This window comes from Schistocerca americana, unplaced genomic scaffold, assembly GCF_021461395.2.
Source record: "Schistocerca americana isolate TAMUIC-IGC-003095 unplaced genomic scaffold, iqSchAmer2.1 HiC_scaffold_73, whole genome shotgun sequence".
NCBI lineage: Eukaryota > Metazoa > Arthropoda > Insecta > Orthoptera > Acrididae > Schistocerca > Schistocerca americana.
In genome coordinates this window covers 1,107,345-1,124,165 of record NW_025726489.1, presented here as the reverse complement: position 1 = coordinate 1,124,165, position 16,821 = coordinate 1,107,345, and the positions used below count along the sequence as shown (strand labels likewise).

The 16,821-nt window shown below is 41.2% G+C and overlaps 1 protein-coding gene across 1 annotated transcript in view; it reads left to right on the top strand.

Moving 5' to 3' along the window:
- LOC124589803 (spectrin beta chain-like) overlaps nt 1-6,478 on the top strand; it is a 140,771-nt gene extending 134,293 nt beyond the window's left edge. The window contains exon 40 of the mRNA XM_047131591.1: nt 3,726-6,478. Within this exon, the coding sequence (XP_046987547.1) occupies nt 3,726-3,729 (4 nt within the window). The 3' untranslated portion in view covers nt 3,730-6,478. The remainder of the gene's footprint in view (nt 1-3,725) is intronic.
- The last annotated feature ends 10,343 nt before the right edge of the window (nt 6,479-16,821 follow it).

Sequence of the window (16,821 nt, the reverse complement as noted above, 5' to 3'; positions counted from 1 at the left end):
CCCCCCCTCTCTCTCTCTCTCCCTGGAATAGGCCCACCATTTCAGAGCTGAGCTTATTATAGAACTGAGAGAAATGTGAATAGAGCAGTACAAATTACTTACTGCCACACACTTCCCCTCAGTAAAGAAAGAAGCTGACTACATTAAGTGACAAAATATATACTGCATGTGCCATCAGATGGCCAGTAAAAAGCTGCTAGCTCAGATATTGCCATTGTGACATGGTTCTGCCTTGCAGCCCCCTTTATAAGTGCCTGGTTACCATTTGCTGCAGTCCACGTAAGGACACGATATTCCACGTGTGACCAGTATCCTTCAGTGGGCAGAGATTGCCATAGTCCTGCTATTAACCAGAATTACCCTCCATTTTCGTTCGTAAATATCAGTGAGCCTTTATTTTTATCTTGGATATTTTTAGTACTGTACTGTCATTGTTTAGTGCATTTTCACTAGCTGAGGTTGTTTGTGAATAAAAATGACAGGTACAATAAAGTCTAACAAAAGCTATTGTGAATGAATTAATTTGGAATCGTAGGGTGACAAGCTTCACATTGTGACTAAATGCATGGAAGGGCGCGGAGCCTTGTTCAAAGATGCGACATACTATTAAATTTTCTATTATAAATATGCAGGAAAACTTGTGCTGTAACAGATACCTTGCTCTGTTGCATTAAATTTTCCTGGCGCACTTGCGTTATTAATTGATTATGAAAAAAGTTCTCAACAATATCCTCTATTTTTGTAGTGGATATTGTTGGAACCTCAAATTTCCATAATGAATTAAAGTGACAGTTGCACAGAGGACATTGAGTACAACAAATCTGTTGTTAAAGACTTAGTGGTTATCTCTTTCTCTTGATAGCCATTTTGAAAAAGTAGGACCTGTTTTTTGCAATTATGACAAGGTAAGTGGAGTGTGTATTGTCTGCAAATGGGAGTGTACTGGTACACAGTATATTGGTTGCCCTATAACAAACAGGGTTTTTTTTTTTTCTCAAGTTAATGAACCTGGACAAATAATAAATCTTCCTTTATCCTGCCACAACTCCACAACTGTCCATATGGTGTAGGTGATGTGCAACACACACAATTTCCCAGTGTGATGTGATTCCCCCATTGTCAGTAAAGAAAACCTTTTATCAGAAAACCATGATCCACATTCTGTTCTCCTACACTAGTGAAATTATGTTAATAGGGAGTTAAGACTTATTTTACCTGAGAGGATTTACGACAAATTGTACGCCACCAATTTCAGCCTCAATATCTAATTGCACGTTAATAAATTCCCTGATCCAGCCTCTAGACTGAAAATTATGCACTACTAGCAGTCTCCACTTCACACCTCAGTTTATTCTTTGAGACATACTGATGAAGGAAAAACTTGGGTTTCAGTGGGTACAGTAAAATTGAAATAGTAAACTTTAAAAAACCTAACCAAAACCATATCTTTGACTAGTAGCTTCTCCAGCTTGTTGTTAGCTATACGCTGTGACATGTAGCTGCCATTCAAAAGTAATGCATATCCAGATGCATTCATAATAATTGCCTCAAAAATCTGAACTGCCAAGACTGTGACACTTTTTTTTTCTCCCCATTCACTCCCTAATTACCCATTGAGTCTAATGGAAATTCCAGACAGTTTGCCACTCATTTTGCTAATTATGCTGCCCTTCTTAGTGCTGCCTATTAACAGGCTCGCATGTTAATATTACGTACATTCTAATGCACTTTGAAATTTTCCTGAATGTTGTGGAGAAATCTCCTGATGAACTGGTCAACCCAGAAACTATATTGAAAGTGCTGTACTGTGGTTAGCCCTTCCCAAAAGGGGTGCTGGATAGTAAAGTACAACCATAGTTGATGGCTGCTGGGAGAGGGAAACATTCCACATGGGAAAAATATATCTAAAAACAAAGATGATGTAACTTACCAAACGAAAGCATTGGTATGTTGATACACACACACACACACACACACACACACACACACACACAAAATTCAAGCTTTCGCAACCCACGGTTGCTTCATCAGGAAAGAGGGAGGAGAGGGAAAGACGAAAGGATGTGTGTTTTAAGGGAGAGGGTAAGTCTTTCCGCTCCCAGGATTGGAATGACTCCGTACCCTCTCCCTTAAAGCGCAAATCCTTTCACCTTTCCCTCTCCTTCCCTCTTTCCTGATGGAGCAACCGTGGGTTGCGAAAGCTTGAATTTTGTGTGTGTGTGTGTGTGTGTGTGTGTGTGTGTGTGTGTGTGTGTGGTGGTGTGTGTGTGTGTCAATATACCAATGCTTTCGTTTGGTAAGTTAAATCATCTTTGTTTTTATAATCACTCACTGAATTAAAATTTGAACAGAGTAATTAACTACTGTCGAAGCCAAACTGGGCTTAACTGATTGTAAAGTGGAGCATTTGGTACAACAAGTTAACCATAATGGTTACAGAAATGAACTAGTTGCACTAAAGAAGTGATTTTGTTTCATCCGTGTATTTAGATTCTCGTGCAGTTGCATAATATAGTTGCAAACAGGCTGCTCTTAAATTATTAAAAGCAATTTGAGTTACACACATTAGTTTGGTCAACCCTTGCCATGCAGTTTTTTGTAGTCCTTCACTCATTTGCCTCTGACACTTTCCTAATTTGAACATTTTCATTTCTGAATGATTGTTCATTGTACATTGTATTGGTTTAAGGAACTGTGTACTGATAGTTTAGTCTCCTTGGAAGTTGCCTGTATACAAAATTCCTTTTTCATTCAGTACAGTGTAAAAACAAAATGGTGGTCTACCTTTTAAATGAGAAATCTGGCAGGAGATGAAATTAACTTGACATGTAATTATTGAAATACTTTTTATAGAATATGTCTGACTGGTGTTGACAGTGTTGATGATGATCATCATTCTATCAACATGAAGTTATATTTTCAATGCATACTGATAAGGTGTCTGATATCCCTGTTCAAAGGGTACGGGAATGGTGTGGGTTTGTTTAATTTTTTTTTTTTTTTTTTTTTTTTTTTTTTTGTTTTTTTTTTTTTTTTGTTTTTAATTGTTCATCTCCCTCAAGACGAGCGAAGGACTAATTCTCTCTTGTAATATAATTAAAATATGTGAATCCATTCTACAATTTAAGTTACATCTATATGTACAGTGTTGAATATAAATTTAGTATGAATTTTAAATACACTCTTGTAGCGCTCTCTCTCTCGCTCTCTCCCTCCTCCTCCTCCTCCTCTACCAAGCAAGGTAGTGCAGTGGTTAGCACACTGCATTCGCATTTGGGAGGATGACGGTTCAAACCAACGTCCGGCCACCCTGATGTAGATTTTCCGTGATTTCCCTAAATCGCTTCCTGCAAATGTGGGGATAGTTTCTTCAAAAGGGCATGGCCAATGTCCGTCCCCACCCTTCCCTAATCCGATGGGACCGAGGACATCGCTATTTGGTCCCTTTCCCCAAATCAACCCCCCCCTCCCCCCCTCCTTACCATTGAACATTCAATATGTTTTTTTCCTTTACAAATAACCCAGGAATGTGAAATACAGTGTTACTGCTTGCACTTCTCTAAATATAGCTCCCTCACAAATAATTGGAATTGTAAACGTCAGTAGTGCTTATTAGTTGTTTGGTGTATAGTATTTGTGTAGTTGCTTTCTCATTGATTCCTGTTTAAAGTTTTACTGGGCTACTGCATTTCTGTTCTTATTGCAAATTTTTAACAATGTTGCAGTTAATGGTAGTGTGTGAAGAAAGAATCGGAAGGCTCGCCAGAGAGACTCTTCTACGGGTGCACCCAGATTCCATTAAATGGAGCAGTGGTATGCTGTGTTTATTATGCTTCATCAGGGATTCAACATGCAGTCCACTTGGAAGAGAACACATTCACAGAATGTCTGCAAGGGAACATGTAAGCGTGTTGCATTATGGAAGCCGTCACTTGCTTAAAATGGAACATTCACCACTTTATGTATTTTTGAATCATACTTTCATGATATTTGGCAGTCATGTTCATGAAGTTATAAGAAAAAGTGTTAAAGAGAACTTTTAAAAATTAGTTTTAGTAGAGCAAACTCTACTCGGAGTACGTGAATTGCAGGATTAGCTGCCGAACTTCCATTTGATTCTCAGATTATGCTTTGGCTCACATCTGTTTGTTGGTTTACCAACTTTCATAGTGCAGTGAACTTTTCTGGTGGAATGTGCTGGACAGCTTGGTTTAGGTTGCAGTTTATTTTTAATGAACATGACTATGGGTGAGCCAGGTATACATTCACAGCATTAATTTTCATATTGTAAAAAACTTTGCTTTATTTTTTATGATTTCTTAGGCTTACAGTTAAATGTTGGTCATTAAATTCATCTTAAAACAAAAGTATATTGTGTATATATATATATAAATATAAAGAATTTTTATATATGCTTTTATGTGGTAAAGTTTATACTGAAATTTGTGACTGCTTATGGAGACATACTTCAGCTGTATCTTTATTTTTAATATGTAAAAAATCTTATTTTAATTGAACTTCTGGAGAACACATGCAACTGATTGTACATAGATCATAGAGCCATTGTTCCCATAAATTCATTTTTGACATAAATGTTAAAATTCTTACAAAATTATAGATGCTTATAAAAACTGTGTGTCAACAAAAAACTGTTTTTGCATTTAAATGTTAACAGTAAATAGAAATAATTTTAATTTCTTTACTATAATGTTAATAAAATACAGTAATGTACCTTATTGAACGTTAAAGCTAATACATATATTTTGAAACTGCCCAACCTTCTGGAAAATGCGAAATTGATTGTGGAGACAAGCAGTCCAAATTTTGTTTCCTTTTCTCAATTAATATTAGCTTATTTACAATAATCCTTCCAGTTGCAAGTTTGAAAATGGGATTCTACATGTATAGTGCCTTTTCTCATTCCTCCCTCCATATTCATCACAGGTTGAATAATTGGTTTTTATTTCTTATATTCTAAAATACTGGACATCAGTGTGCACTCTGATGGTTGGTAGCATATTTATTTTCCTTGTGCAAGTGCAGTGTAGTACTGATCTAAAAATTAGGAACGGGGTACAGGCGAAGCCCCACAGACAATGAATGCAGGTTTTAAGAGACTGGCATTATTGCGCGTCTGTCAAATACTTGTTTCTATATTTCATTCAGTAATATGTATAGAGTTACATAGTGAGAGAAGCTTTACAAGCTAGTTATATTAACTAATCTTGTAAAAATTCATACTTTTTTATCAGAGTTCCTATTCTACTCTCTGCCAGAGGTTTATTAACAATTCAAGAATGAGGAAATCGAGGAAGGTTTAGCAGTAGTACAACATTTCTGGATGAAAATGTTCCAAAGCTACTACACTTGCACAAGCGAAAACATTAAGTACTTTTATCATCTGTTTCCCTCTGGATGATGTAATGTGTGAAGGTTTTATACAAACTGTGAACACAGTTGAAAGAAGAGGAGAGAGAAATGTATAGTAAATTGACAGGGGCTATGCTGCACTATTAATTGCTGGAGTAATGGATACTAATGGCATTGGTGCTTTTTGTTGAACTGGGTGTAAAAGAAGTTGCATTGGGTGCTGGCTGGGGATGTACTGAACAGGGAATAGCCTAGTGCCACATACAATGTAGATTTGTTGTCCACTTGTCTACAGTATGCTAGGCATGACAGTCGTTCCTTGGTCTTTTTTTTTTATAATCAGTTCCCGTATAACTGTCTAATTTCAGATTTGGAATCTTGTGTGTGTCAGTGCGGATATCGTGGAAAAACGGTCATCTCAAACAAAATGTTTAATTTTTTATTTGTATTGTTACTTAGCTTTGCTGGAATAAATGAAGTATGTGAATGTGTGAGTGGTTCAGAATAAATTTGCGGTTATTACTTTATTAGTTCATGATTGTGCACCATGGCAGGCACGTTTTTACACTCGAAAATGAGGTCTGGATTTACAAACTCTTACTGAAACTTTTGAGCTCTAATCTGACTGAATGTTGTTTATACTTGAGAATATTATAATCACTGCATTCCTGCTATTAATCCAGGCAGGAGAAGAAAGTTTCACACATAGTAAAGCAGCATTGCGTATTTTGAAGGATACTGTAGCTTCTTTTTTGAACTTTTCCCTACATCTTTATGTATTTGTCAACAACACGACAGAACTGAACTTTTGGCACAGGCTCGACACAGCACTCTCTCTCTCGCTCGCTCATACTGTTGGCCACTAGAGGTGTGTCTTTCCTCAGTTTCCAGTTGGCCCTCGCCAGTTTCCTCTTGAGCCACAGTTTCCACCCTCAAAGTAGACTTTCGGCTCAGATTTGGACGTTTGTATGTAAGGAAACTAGAAACCACACTTGATTAAAAACAAGAAGTTATGTATATGTATTGTTGGAAGAATGTTATATTCTGCTTTCAAGTAAAATAAATATATATATTGATATGTATAAATGAATAAATGCCACATTTTCTACTTTGGTGTATTATTATCATTATTATCACCACCACCACCACCACCACCACCACCCCATTAAAAGGACTAAAACCGTATGTTGTAGAGCTAAAGGGTTCAGGTTAGGAGATAAAATATATATCAGATATTTACCATCAGGCTTAACAGACATATTTTGACATTATTTGTTTATTTTTTCTAAGGAATATGGTTTACCAAGAAACTTAATTGGGGGGGGGGGGGGGGGTGCAACAAGCATGGCAAGTATATGATCAGATGTGAATTATTGAAAAAACATGGGGGGAGGCAGTGGCCAAATTGTTTAACATATACATGAAGAGGTGCTATTTCCTCCAAGCTGTTTGCAATAATACACTCCTGGAAATTGAAATAAGAACACCGTGAATTCATTGTCCCAGGAAGGGGAAACTTTATTGACACATTTCTGGGGTCAGATACATCACATGATCACACTGACAGAACCACAGGCACATAGACACAGGCAACACAGCATGCACAATGTCGGCACTAGTACAGTGTATATCCACCTATAGCAGCAATGCAGGCTGCTATTCTCCCATGGAGACGATCGTAGAGATGCTGGATGTAGTCCTGTGGAACGGCTTGCCATGCCATTTCCACCTGGCGCCTCAGTTGGACCAGCGTTCGTGCTAGACGTGCAGACCGCGTGAGACGACACTTCATCCAGTCCCAAACATGCTCAATGGGGGACAGATCCGGAGATCTTGCTGGCCAGGGTAGTTGACTTACACCTTCTAGAGCACGTTGGGTGGCACGGGATACATGCGGACGTGCATTGTCCTGTTGGAACAGCAAGTTCCCTTGCCGGTCTAGGAATGGTAGAACGATGGGTTCGATGACGGTTTGGATGTACCGTGCACTATTCAGTGTCCCCTCGACGATCACCAGTGGTGTACGGCCAGTGTAGGAGATCGCTCCCAACACCATGATGCTGGGTGTTGGCCCTGTGTGCCTGGGTCGTATGCAGTCCTGATTGTGGCGCTCACCTGCACGGCGCCAAACACGCATACGACCATCATTGGCACCAAGGCAGAAGCGACTCTCATCGCTGAAGACGACACGTCTCCATTCGTCCCTCCATTCACGCCTGTCGCGACACCACTGGAGGCGGGCTGCACGATGTTGGGGCGTGAGCGGAAGACGGCCTAACGGTGTGCGGGACCGTAGCCCAGCTTCATGGAGACGGTTGCGAATAGTCCTCGCCGATACCCCAGGAGCAACAATGTCCCTAATTTGCTGGGAAGTGGCGATGCGGGCCCCTACGGCACTGCGTAGGATCCTACGGTCTTGGCGTGCATCCGTGCGTCGCTGCGGTCCGGTCCCAGGTCGACGGGCACGTGCACCTTCCGCCGACCACTGGCGACAACATCGATGTACTGTGGAGACCTCACGCCCCACGTGTTGAACAATTCGGCGGTACGTCCACCCAGCCTCCCGCATGCCCACTATACGCCCTCGCTCAAAGTCCGTCAACTGCACATACGGTTCACGTCCACGCTGTCACGGCATGCTACCAGTGTTAAAGACTGCGATGGGGCTCCGTATGCCACGGCAAACTGGCCGACACTGACGGCGGCGGTGCACAAATGCTGCGCAGCTAGCGCCATTCGACGGCCAACACCGCGGTTCCTGGTGTGTCCACTGTGCCGTGCGTGTGATCATTGCTTGTACAGCCCTCTCGCAGTGTCCGGAGCAAGTATGGTGGGTCTGACACACCGGTGTCAATGTGTTCTTTTTTCCATTTCCAGGAGTGTAGTTAGGAAATTATATGAGAAGTGAATGAAAATGGAAAAGATAGCAACTCTAATGAGGGACCACATTTGATATATTCAATTAATGTAAAAGACCTGGCAGAACTGGAAGCAGTGTTGCAATCCAGGGACCTATCTCACAATGAGTTTGAGAGTGAACTACTACTTCCTCCTTACAATATATCACTATAGTTTACATTTTATTTTGACACAATCTGTATAGTTTCACTTTTAACTTCTGAACATCTTTTTATGATTATATAAGTTGTAGATCTGAAATCCTCGTTAAAGTTAAATTTTACCATGGCAAAAGATTAACCCTTTTAAATACCGCAGTGAAAAGCCAAAAAAATATATGTTGATGGTATGTGACGATGCTTTCTAGAGTGCTCCACTGGAAGTTGGGGATTTGGGAGTAGGTTGATGCAGAGAGGGCAGGGTTTCACGTCTGGTGTTTGTATACTAGGTGACAAAAGAAATAGGCCATGGTCTGCGGCAAGTTTCCATTCTCCTGCTACTGGAGACATCTTGGATACTATAAAGCTCTTGTTAGTTACTTTTCAAATGTAAGGAAACAACATTAACAGAAAAAGAGGTCTGAAGTAGACAAGTTGTGGCCTTTAATGCTGAATAAAGCAGAACCATCTTCTGCTGTACAAGCTCTGTAACACGCTTTGGCGCAAATCCACAATACTCGGTAGTGGTTGGACGGTATCACAACCCGACCATCGCACGGTTACTGATAAGCAGGTAAGCAGCTTTGTTAGCTAAAAAAGTTTGTTTCAAAATTAACTTATGCACACTTATAGCCTCTGATGATTTCTCCCACTATAGGTGATGAAATGTTAAGTATGAAAAGGTACCTTTGAATTCAGTCTAATGCATATAAAACCAGTGTTGCCAAGGATACAAAACAATGATTGTTAATATACCAGAGCTTAATTCATACCTTTGAGCTATGTATCCAGTGAAATTGAAATAAAAGCTAATTGAAAAATTGATCTTTTGTATCCCGCGTAGAAGGCGGCACGTGGGTCTGCTCCAGTAAACTGAAGGGTAGGCCGAATGTAGGAAGTGAGTAGGAGCAGGAAAAGGTAAAACACATCGGTACTGCAAATACAGTTAAAGCATCTTTACTAGTGTGTAAACATATGCAAACATATTACATAACTTTAGATGATGAGCACGTAGGTGCGACGTCATAGATCCATCGTAACTGATGCAAAGTCTCAATAGCAAACTAAGCTGAAACGATGTTTCCTGGCTGCCTACTGATGAAATGGGGCAGAATCTGTAGCGGAGCTCGTAAACCTGCACAGTGCCTGTTAGAGGGCACTATCGTCGGTGTCGGTCGTAGTGCCAACTTGAATACTTGCACCTACGCTGTGGCATCGTGGCTATTAATAACACAAGATCCAATAGTGCTCTATGGAAACTAAACAAAAGTACCATAAGGCATTTGACAAGAAACTGTTAAGTTTTAAACGAAAAGTATTAAACTCCTTTGGACCAGTGTGGCCTTCAGTTAGCTGGAGAAGAAAAGAACAATAACTGTATGAAATAATACAATGGTGTACCTCTGCTGAGAAAATTAACATAAGGCTTCAGTGGGCAATACATAGGGGCTTACATGCTTTGACATTACACCAAAGCTGTGATGAGGAGACCCTGACAAATGCATCTATGTGGCAGACATTCTGAGTGATATGAGGCGAAACTCTAAGAAACGTGTGCAGCAGTGAATAAAAGATAATACGTTGCTGATAGCAGCCATTGGAGATGAACTGCGAAGCTAGTATTTTATCCTTAGGGTTGTCAATACTGAGAAGTAATTAATTAATTATTACCCAAGTGCATTAGTGAAAAATTTTCCTCATCTTGTTAATTTTAACAGAGGTGCAAAAGGTTTAGAAGCTCAAACTATGAAAACACAGCTGTCATTCATCATATATATGTATATATAATAGTGGGAAAAATATATCTAAAAACAAAGATTCTGTAACTTACCAAACGAAAGTGTTGGTATATATATATATATATATATATATATATATATATATATATATATATATATATATATATATATATATATATATATAAAAAAATCAAAGATGAGGTGACTTACCGAACGAAAGCGCTGGCAGGTCGATAGACACACAAACATACACACAAAATTCAAGCTTTCGCAACAAACTGTTGCCTCATCAGGAAAGAGGGAAGGACATATGTCTGCTTGTGTCTGTATGTGTGGATGGATATGTGCTTGTGTGCGAGTGTATACCTGTCCTTTTTTCCCCCTAAGGTAAGTCTTTCCGCTCCCGGGATTGGAATGACTCCTTACCCTCTCCCTTAAAACCCACTTCCTTTCGTCTTCCCCTCTCCTTCCCTCTTTCCTGATGAGGCAACAGTATATATATATATACACACACACCTCTTAAAACCCACATCCTTTCGTCTTTCCCTCTCCTTCCCTCTTTCCTGATGAGGCAACAGTTTGTTGCGAAAGCTTGAATTTTGTGTGTGTGTCTGTTTTTGTTTGTGTGTCTTTCGACCTGCCAGCGCTTTCGTTTGGTAAGTCACATCATCTTTGTTTTTTGATAAATATATATATATATATATATATATTCATCCGCACTTAACAGACACAAGCAGACATACCTGTCCCTTTTTCCCCCCAAGGTAAGTCTTTCCACTCCTGGGATTGGAATGACTCCTTACCCTCTCCCTTAAAACCCACATCCTTTCGTCTTTCCCTCTTTCCTGATGAAGCAACCGTGGGTTGCGAAAGCTTGAAATTTGTGTGTGTGTTTGTGTTTGTTATTGTTTCTATCAACGTACCAACATTTTCGTTTGCTAAGTTACAGAATCTTTGTTTATATAAAAACAAAGATGATGTAACTTACCAAACGAAAGCGTTGGTATGTTGATAGACACACAAACACACACACAAAATTCAAGCTTTCGCAACCAACGGTTGCTTCATCAGGAAAGAGGGAAGTAGAGGGAAAGACAAAAGGATGTGGGTTGTAAGGGAGAGGGTAAGGAGTCGTTCCAATCCCGGGAGCGGAAAGACTTACCTTAGGGGGGAAAAAGGACAGGTATACAAGCAGACATGTAAAGGCAAAGAATTTTGGCAGAGATGTCAGTTGAGGCGAAAGTACAGAGGCAAAGATGTTGTTGAATGACAGGTGAGGTATGAGCGGCGGCAACTTGAAATTAGCGGAGGTTGAGGCCTGGTGGGTAACGGGAAGAGAGGATATATTGAAGGGCAGGTTCCCATCTCCGGAGTTCTGATAGATTGGTGTTAGTGGGAAGTATCCAGATAACTCGAACGATGTAACACTGTGCCAAGATGTGCTGGCCGTGCACCAAGGCATGTTTAGCCACAGGGTGATCCTCATTACCAACAAACACTGTCTGCCTGTGTCCATTCATGCGAATGGACAGTTTGTTGCTGGTCATTCCCATGTAGAAAGATTCACAGTGTAGGCAGGTCAGTTGGTAAATGATGTGCATGCTTTCACACGTGGCTCTGTATTTGATCGCGTACACCTTCCGGGTTACAGGACTGGAGTAGGTGATGGTGGGAGGGTGCATGGGACAGGTTTTACACTGGGAGCGGTTACAAGGGTAGAAGCCAGAGGGTAGGGAAGGTGGTCTGGGGATTTCATAGGGATGAACCAAGAGGTTATGAAGGTTAGGTGGACGGCGGGAAGACACTCTTGGTGGAGTGGGGAAGATTTCATGAAGGATGGATCTCATTTCAGGGCAGGATTTGAGGAAGTCGTATCCCTGCTGGAGAGTCACATTCAGAGTCTGATCCAATCCTGGAAAGTATCCTGTCACAAGTGGGGCACTTTTGGGGTTCTTCTGTGGGAGGTTCTATTATGAGGAAGTGGTTCTAGCTATTTGCTTCTGTAACAGGTTGGGAGCGTAGTTGCGGGATGTGATAGCTGTTTTCAGGTTATTGGTGTAATGGTTCAGGGATTCAGGACTGGAGCAGATTCGTTTGCCACGAAGACCTAAACTGTAGGGAAGGACCGTTTGATATGGAATGGGTGGCAGCTGTCATAATGGAGGTACTGTTGCTTGTTAGTGGGTTTGATGTGGACGGATGTGTGAAGCTGACCATTGGACAGATGGAGGTCAATGTCAAGGAAAGTGGCATGGGATTTGGAGTAGGACCAGGTGAATCTGATGGAAGCAAAGGAGTTGAGGTTGGAGGGAAATTCTGGAGTTGTTCTTCACTGTGAGTCCAGATCATGAAGATGTCATCAATAAATCTGTACCAAACTTTGGGTTGGCAGGCCTGGGTAACCAAGAAGGCTTCCTCTAAGCGACCCATAAATAGGTTGGCGTACGAGGGGGGCCATCCTGGTACCCATGGCCGTTCCCTTAATTGTTGGTATGTCTGGCCTTCGAAAGTGAAGAAGTTGTGAGTCAGGATGAAGCTGGCTAAGGTAATGAGGAAAGAGGTTTTAGGTAGGGTGGCAGGTGATCGGCGTGAAAGGAAGTGCTCAATCGCAGCAAGGGCCTGGATGTGCAGAATATTTGTGTATAAGGAAGTGGCATCAATGGTTACAAGGATGGATTCCGGGGGTAACAGATTGGTTAAGGATTCCAGGCGTTCGAGAAAGTGGTTGGTGTCTTTGATGAAGGATGGGAGACTGCATGTGATGGGTTGAAGGTGTTGATCTACGTAGGCCGAGATACATTCTGTGGGGGCTTGGTAACCAGCTACAATGGGGCGGCCGGGATGATTGGGTTTGTGAATTTTAGGAAGTAGGTAGAAGGTAGGGGTGCGGGGTGTCGGTGGGGTCAGGAGGTTGATGGAGTCAGGTGAAAGGTTTTGTAGGGGGCCTAGGGTTCTGAGGATTCCTTGAAGCTCCGCCTGGACATCAGGAATGGGATTACCTTGGCAAACTTTGTATGTAGTGTTGTCTGAAAGCTGACGCAGTCCCTCAGCCACATATTCCCGATGATCAAATACCACAGTCGTGGAACCCTTGTCCGCCAGAAGAATGACGATGGATCGGTCAGCCTTCAGATCACAGATAGCCTGGGCTTCAGCAGTGGTGATGTTGGGAGTGGGATTAAGGTTTTTGAAGGAGGATTGAGAAGCAAGGCTGGAAGTGAGAAATTCCTGGAAGGTTTGGAGAGGGTGATTTTGAGGAAGAGGTGGGTCCCGCTGTGACGGAGGACGGAACTGTTCCAGGAGGGTTCAGTTTGGATAGTGTCTTGGGGAGTTGGATCATTAGGAGTAGGATTAGGATTATTTTTCTTCATGGCAAAGTGTTATTTCTAGCAGAGAGTAAGAGTGTAGGACAGTAAATCTTTGACGAGGGCTGTTTGGTTGAATTTGGGGGTAGGGCTGAAGGTGAGGCCTTTGGATAGAACAGAGGTTTCGGATTGGGAGAGAGGTTTGGAGGAAAGGTTAGCTACTGAATTAGTGTGTTGTGGTCCCAGATTGTGTTGATTAGAATTTTGAGGTTTTGGGGGGAGTGGAGCTGGAAGTGGGAGATTGAGTAGATGGGAGAGACTGGGTCTGTGTGCAATGAGAGGAGATTGAGGTTTGCTGGAAAGGTTGTGGAGGGTGAGTGAGTCACTTTTCCGGAGGTTGCCGCCGCTCGTACCTCACCTGTCATTCAACAACATCTTTGCCTCTGTACTTCTGCCTCGACTGACATCTCTGCCCAAATTCTTTGCCTTTACATGTGTCTGTTTGTGTCTGTATATGTGCGGATGGATATGTGTGTGTGCGCGAGTGTATACCTGTCCTTTTTTTCCCCTAAGGTAAGTCTTTCTGCTCCCAGGATTGGAATGACTCCTTACCCTCTCCCTTAAAACCCACATCCTTTCGTCTTTCCCTCTCCTTCCCTCTTTCCTGATGAAGCAACCGTTGGTTGCGAAAGCTTGAATTTTGTATCTTTGTTTGTGTGTCTATCAACATACCAATGCTTTCGTTTGGTAAGTTACATCATAACTTCAAAATAATAGTTACTGCTGTAGCAATATTTTTGCATTACGGCAAAATCAGAAGCTTTTAATGAAATGGAGGACAGTTATCACTAGTTCATGGTAGCAATGAAGCTGAGGTTTGCAATTCCCACAACAGATTAATTAGTATTATGAAATTGTACATTAGGAATCAAATGCTAACTAATCTACAAAATCTGCTGTAATTCTGGAAAGTAGGGTTTATACTGCATTATTTGATACGACTTCATAAGAATCTTGGTATTTTGGAAATTGTTGCTCACTACATATATTCATTCACATCTTTTGAGGAAAAAGACATATTGGAAACAACAAAACATTGTGCAAAACACGAATAAAATATTAAGACCAAAAAAGGCTTTTTGTGCCACAAAGGAGCTGTATACATAGGTATATGTGTATTGAACAACCTATTATACCATATTAAATATCTTTTTGATGATGTGATGGAGTTTGCGGCTGAATCAAAAAATTTCGGGAAACTCCATTGAAAAGTACTGTCACTGAAATAAATGAATTAAGATACTTTATTGCCATTGACACTGTAATACAATAATATTTCATAGGGTGAAGTCAGTTTAACATATACTTAAATAAAATATATAGCACAATATTTTTATATCAAAAGAGATTAGATGAAAAACTGGTAGAAACAGAGTTTGATAATACAGAAGATCAATATCATTATATTATAAATAAACTACATGAAGCCGCCAAGGAAGCTTTAGGAGAAACAGAAGAAACACGTACAAACCATCCATTATACTACTGGAATGAAGAAACTAAAAAGGAAGTGAAATTAAAGAAAGAAAAATATTTAAAATGGTTAAATACCAGAAATCTTCAAGATAAAATAGAGCTTTATGCACAACAAGCAAAAATTCGGAAAAAGGTTGCAGAAGCAAAAAACAAAGTTGGGAACTGTCATGTCAAAAAATTGAATCCTATATTGGTGGTAAAAGAAACACAGAAGCATGGAAAACTATAAAAAATTTAAGAAGGAATTCCAAAGTAACAACACATATTAAATATATTACTCATGACTCTTGGGAAAAATATTTTAAAAGTTTATTAACAGAAAACAGGGAAGAATACTTGGGAAACCCTGAATATAATGAATTTGATAGATCTACAAGCAGAGAATTACATCCGTTTGGAAACAGAGACAGTAAAAACTGCAATAAAATCTTTAAAGAATGGAAGGGCTACAGGCATTTGAGGTATTCCTGCAGAATTATTAAAATTAGGAACAAAGAAATTAATGGAATTGTTAAGAAACCTTTTCGAAAGATGTTTAAATGGGGAAGATGTCCCAAATGATTTGAAAGTAGGATATATTTCAGTGATACATAAAAAAGGAGCGAAAGATGAGTGTAAACTATAGGGGAATAACAGTGACCAATACCTTCAGTAGATTATATGGAAGAATTATTAAATATTTGTTAGAACAAGAATACAAAGAAAAGGAGGCTGAAGAACAAGCAGGTTTTAGAGCTGGAAGATCAACAATTGATCATATCTTTTGCCTACAACAAATTATTGAAAAAAAAAAAAAATGGTTCGGGCACAACCTGTACATTTAGTATTCATAGATATAGACAAAGCCTATGATAGTGTGCCTTTATCCAGTTTATGGAAAGCTTTAATATCAATAGGAATAAATCCAAGAATAATTAAAGCAATTCAAAATTTATATAAAAATTGGTAAATATCTATCACATGGATTCCAAGTCACAAAAGGATTACGTCAAGGATGTAGCATCTCACCTACATTGTATAAAATACACTCCTGGAAATGGAAAAAAGAACACATTGACACCGGTGTGTCAGACCCACCATACTTGCTCCGGACACTGCGAGAGGGCTGTACAAGCAATGATCACACGCACGGCACAGCGGACACACCAGGAACCGCGGTGTTGGCCGTCGAATGGCGCTAGCTGCGCAGCATTTGTGCACTGCTGCCGTCAGTGTCAGCCAGTTTGCCATGGCATACGGAGCTCCATCGCAGTCTTTAACACTGGTAGCATGCCGCGACAGCGTGGACGTGAACCGTATGTGCAGTTGACGGACTTTGAGCGAGGGCGTATAGTGGGCATGCGGGAGGCCGGGTGGACGTACCGCCGAATTGCTCAACACGTGGGGCGTGAGGTCTCCACAGTACATCGATGTTGTCGCCAGTGGTCGGCGGAAGGTGCACGTGCCCGTCGACCAGGGACCGGACCGCAGCGACGCACGGATGCACGCCAAGACCGTAGGATCCTACGCAGTGCCGTAGGGGACCGCACCGCCACTTCCCAGCAAATTAGGGACACTGTTGCTCCTGGGGTATCGGCGAGGACCATTCGCAACCGTCTCCATGAAGCTGGGCTACGGTCCCGCACACCGTTAGGCCGTCTTCCGCTCACGCCCCAACATCGTGCAGCCCGCCTCCAGTGGTGTCGCGACGGACGTGAATGGAGGGACGAATGGAGACGTGTCGTCTTCAGCGATGAGAGTCGCTTCTGCCTTGGTGCCAATGATGGTCGTATGCGTGTTTGGCGCCGTGCAGGTGAGCGCCACAATCAGGACTGC